At 46.3% G+C, this 3,101-nt stretch overlaps 1 protein-coding gene across 1 annotated transcript; it reads left to right on the top strand.

The window, feature by feature from the left end:
- Positions 1-1,060: 1,060 nt before the first annotated feature.
- Tsp_08566a (Tas retrotransposon peptidase A16 family protein) lies at positions 1,061-3,051 on the top strand (the record flags this gene model as incomplete). The annotated part of the gene is made up of 1 exon (XM_003373791.1): positions 1,061-3,051. A coding segment is annotated over exon 1 (1,991 nt), but the record flags the coding sequence as incomplete, so codon positions are not given.
- Positions 3,052-3,101: the final 50 nt, after the last annotated feature.

Here is a 3,101-nt window from a genome sequence, read left to right as displayed (position 1 = left end):
ATTATTCATTTGCAACTTACGGGAAACTTGTTTTTACGAAAATGAAATTATTCACCTTGGACAAGTGGTAAATTCATAAATTAATTTAATTTTAAAAAAGTAATAAAAATGTAAATTTTAACAAATATATCCATCAAACCAACAACTGTCCTATCGTTGATAACAGTTTAACAGTTTATTGTATTCGCACTAATAATGAATAATGAAATTTATTCGTTATGCGTGGAATTTTATCAGCTTTCCAGACTAAAAGAGACTGGAAGAAAAGCGCGTAAAGCACATTATTAAAAGATTTCACTTCAGTACAATACTTTACACTATACGAATGAGTTTTATTTTCATTTTTGTTGAATCAAAAAGTAAATTTTTATGGTCAAAATTTAATAAAATAATTATGCGATAATTTATTTTAACTGGAATTGTTTAAAATAAAAATTGAATACAGTTGTTGAGAAATCTTTTCTCAATACTTGCCCATCACTATCTAAAAATACCCGTGGCAACAAAACATTGATCCTGGTACGAAAACAACAGTTGCGCAACGCCAGTTGCACCCCTTGTTTTTCTCAATGGAAAACAATGGAATAGCAATTAAGAGGTGAAAAGGTCAGCGTCCTGTTATATATCTGCCACAACTCCGGTGGCCAGTTGCTGAAAAAGCATCAAAGTGAAATGCGGCTGACAGCACGCCTGTTCAGACCCCGGCTAAGCTGCACAGTCTAAGAGATTGCGCAACCACGCCGATTTTCTAATTACCTTCCGATGATTTAGGTCGCCAGACGCGGAGTGAGGTCAAGAAAAAGATATAAATACAAGTGCGGAGGGAGGAGGGAAAATCACACGGTACACACCGTCTCGAACACCGCCTGAACCGTTTCTCTTGCTATCTCATTGTATTACTCACTGTTTTGTTCTGAATAAACCGATTCTTAGTCAAACCCGTTGTCACTGATATTCTATAATTAATACATACAGTCCACTACAAAAAGGATCCTCAAGTTCAAACTAAAGATTTTCCAACATTTTCTGGTCCTCCGAGCCGGAGTCGAACCAGCGACCTATGGATCCAACTCGTGATACCATCAACAATCGAACATCTCCCACGAATAACCCGACAGGAAACATGGCCAGCCCAAGGAGCCGAACCAGAGCATATGATGCCGAAGGATCGGCACTGCAGTACTGGATAGATCGACTGCAAAGACTTTGCGCTGGACGCACGGATGTAGAAGCCATGCGCGAAGCAACCAAAACGTTGGGACGTGCAACACAACTATTTTTTGAATCACGGCAACGTTACTTAGATAGCTTGCCGGAGGAAGAAAGAAATCCAGCAATAATAGAATTCGACGAACTGATCGACAAGCTCAGAACCACCCAACGTCAAGCCGACGAACTGCTGGCGACCGCTGAAACACCTTCGTCGACCGAAATTACCCAACCACCAGCCACCAAAAACAACGATCCCAAGACTAACTCGACCAGGCCAATCCCAAAATTACCAACATTCGACGGAGATATCCTCCAATTCAAGGCCTTTTGGGATCAGTTCAACGCAGCAGTGCATCGAAGAGAAGATCTCGAAGATGTCACCAAATTCGTGCATCTTCGATCCTGCTTGACTGGTGCAGCATTACACGCGATCAGTGGCGTGACAACAGCAGCCGAAAACTACCCGGCTGTGGTGCAACTACTACACGACCGATTCTATCGGGTATCGGACGTGTTGGACGCGCACATCCTCAAGATCTTTAGCGTCCCAGAGGAGGTCGCAAAAGGTAGGGAAGGTCTGCTAGCTCTGCATGACAAGCTAAACGGCCACCTATTGGAACTCAGAGCGATCGGAAGAGATCTCGACACCGCGGTATCCGGTTTCCGGACCGCACTACCGCAACTGGTGGCCCAATTGCCAAAGAACATCCAATCCCGGTGGAAGGATCAGTGTGGCAAAGTGGTGGAAGAACCAACTTCTCAGACCTTCCTAGACTTCCTGGCAGAACAAGCTCGGTGCGCTGTGGACCTCGCACAGTCCACACAGGGAGAGAGGACATCCTCCTCCACGCACAAACATAAGGTGAAGGAGAATCAGCGGAAGCGATCCCGCCCCCCTCATCAGACGATTGGGGCCTTTCATACATCTCTCCATCCAACCTGTCCAGTATGCCAGGGTGAACACCGAGCTACGACATGTCCACAATTCCTGAATCAACAGTGGTCACAACGGAGAGCAACGGCAGCACAACTCAACATGTGTTTCATCTGCCTAACAAAGGGACACAGAGCAGATCGATGCAAATTCAGGCATCGTGGCTGGAGAACCCACCACCTGCTCACTCCATCTGCTCCAAAGAAACAAACGCCACGGCCAGAAGGACTCGACGATACAAACACTCCGCCTGGAAAGAAGGCGCGAGCTGAGTCCAATGAGGAAACAACCACCCGTGTATTGCTCGCCAATACACGCGGCTCAACAAAAATCCGGTTTCAAACAGTGAAAGCCATTGCCACCGGGGTAAACGGACAACGGCTAACGGTCAACTGCTTGTTCGACAGCGGTGCTGAAACAACCCTAGTGACAGAAGAAGTAGCAAGAGCCTTGAATCTGGTGGGAACATCAGAGACCGTCACGGTGAAAGGAATCGGTGGAATCCAATGTGCCCCAACGGTGGCCAGAAGAGTCCGGTTCCGCTTAAGCCCCGTGGATACAAACCAATCCGGGGTGGGCGATAAGACCATTGAGGCATTGACACTTCCAAGGATTTGCGATGATATCCATTCCGTCCCAATCCAGTGTGACGAGTGGAAGCATCTACAACACCTGCAGCTCCCAGAGGAGGAAGATGAGAAACTGCCTATCCACGTGCTAATCGGTGTCGATTCGTATGGACAATTTCTCGGTGAGAAAATCCTACGAGGAAATCCAACAGACCCGGTCGCTATTGAAACAACCCTGGGATGGGTTGTCTTTGGTCCGGTGAATCCACCGTCAGCTCATCAATACCGGTTCCACTGTGCTCAAAAGGAAGACAACATGGAATGCACGCTGAAGAAGTTCTGGGAACTCGAATCCATCGGCATCCAGCAACAGGAAGACAAAACGA

Source organism: Trichinella spiralis (assembly GCF_000181795.1).
Source record: "Trichinella spiralis strain ISS 195 chromosome Unknown Scfld6, whole genome shotgun sequence".
NCBI classification, from domain to species: domain Eukaryota; kingdom Metazoa; phylum Nematoda; class Enoplea; order Trichinellida; family Trichinellidae; genus Trichinella; species Trichinella spiralis.
This window is presented reverse-complemented; position numbering and strand designations above follow the sequence as displayed.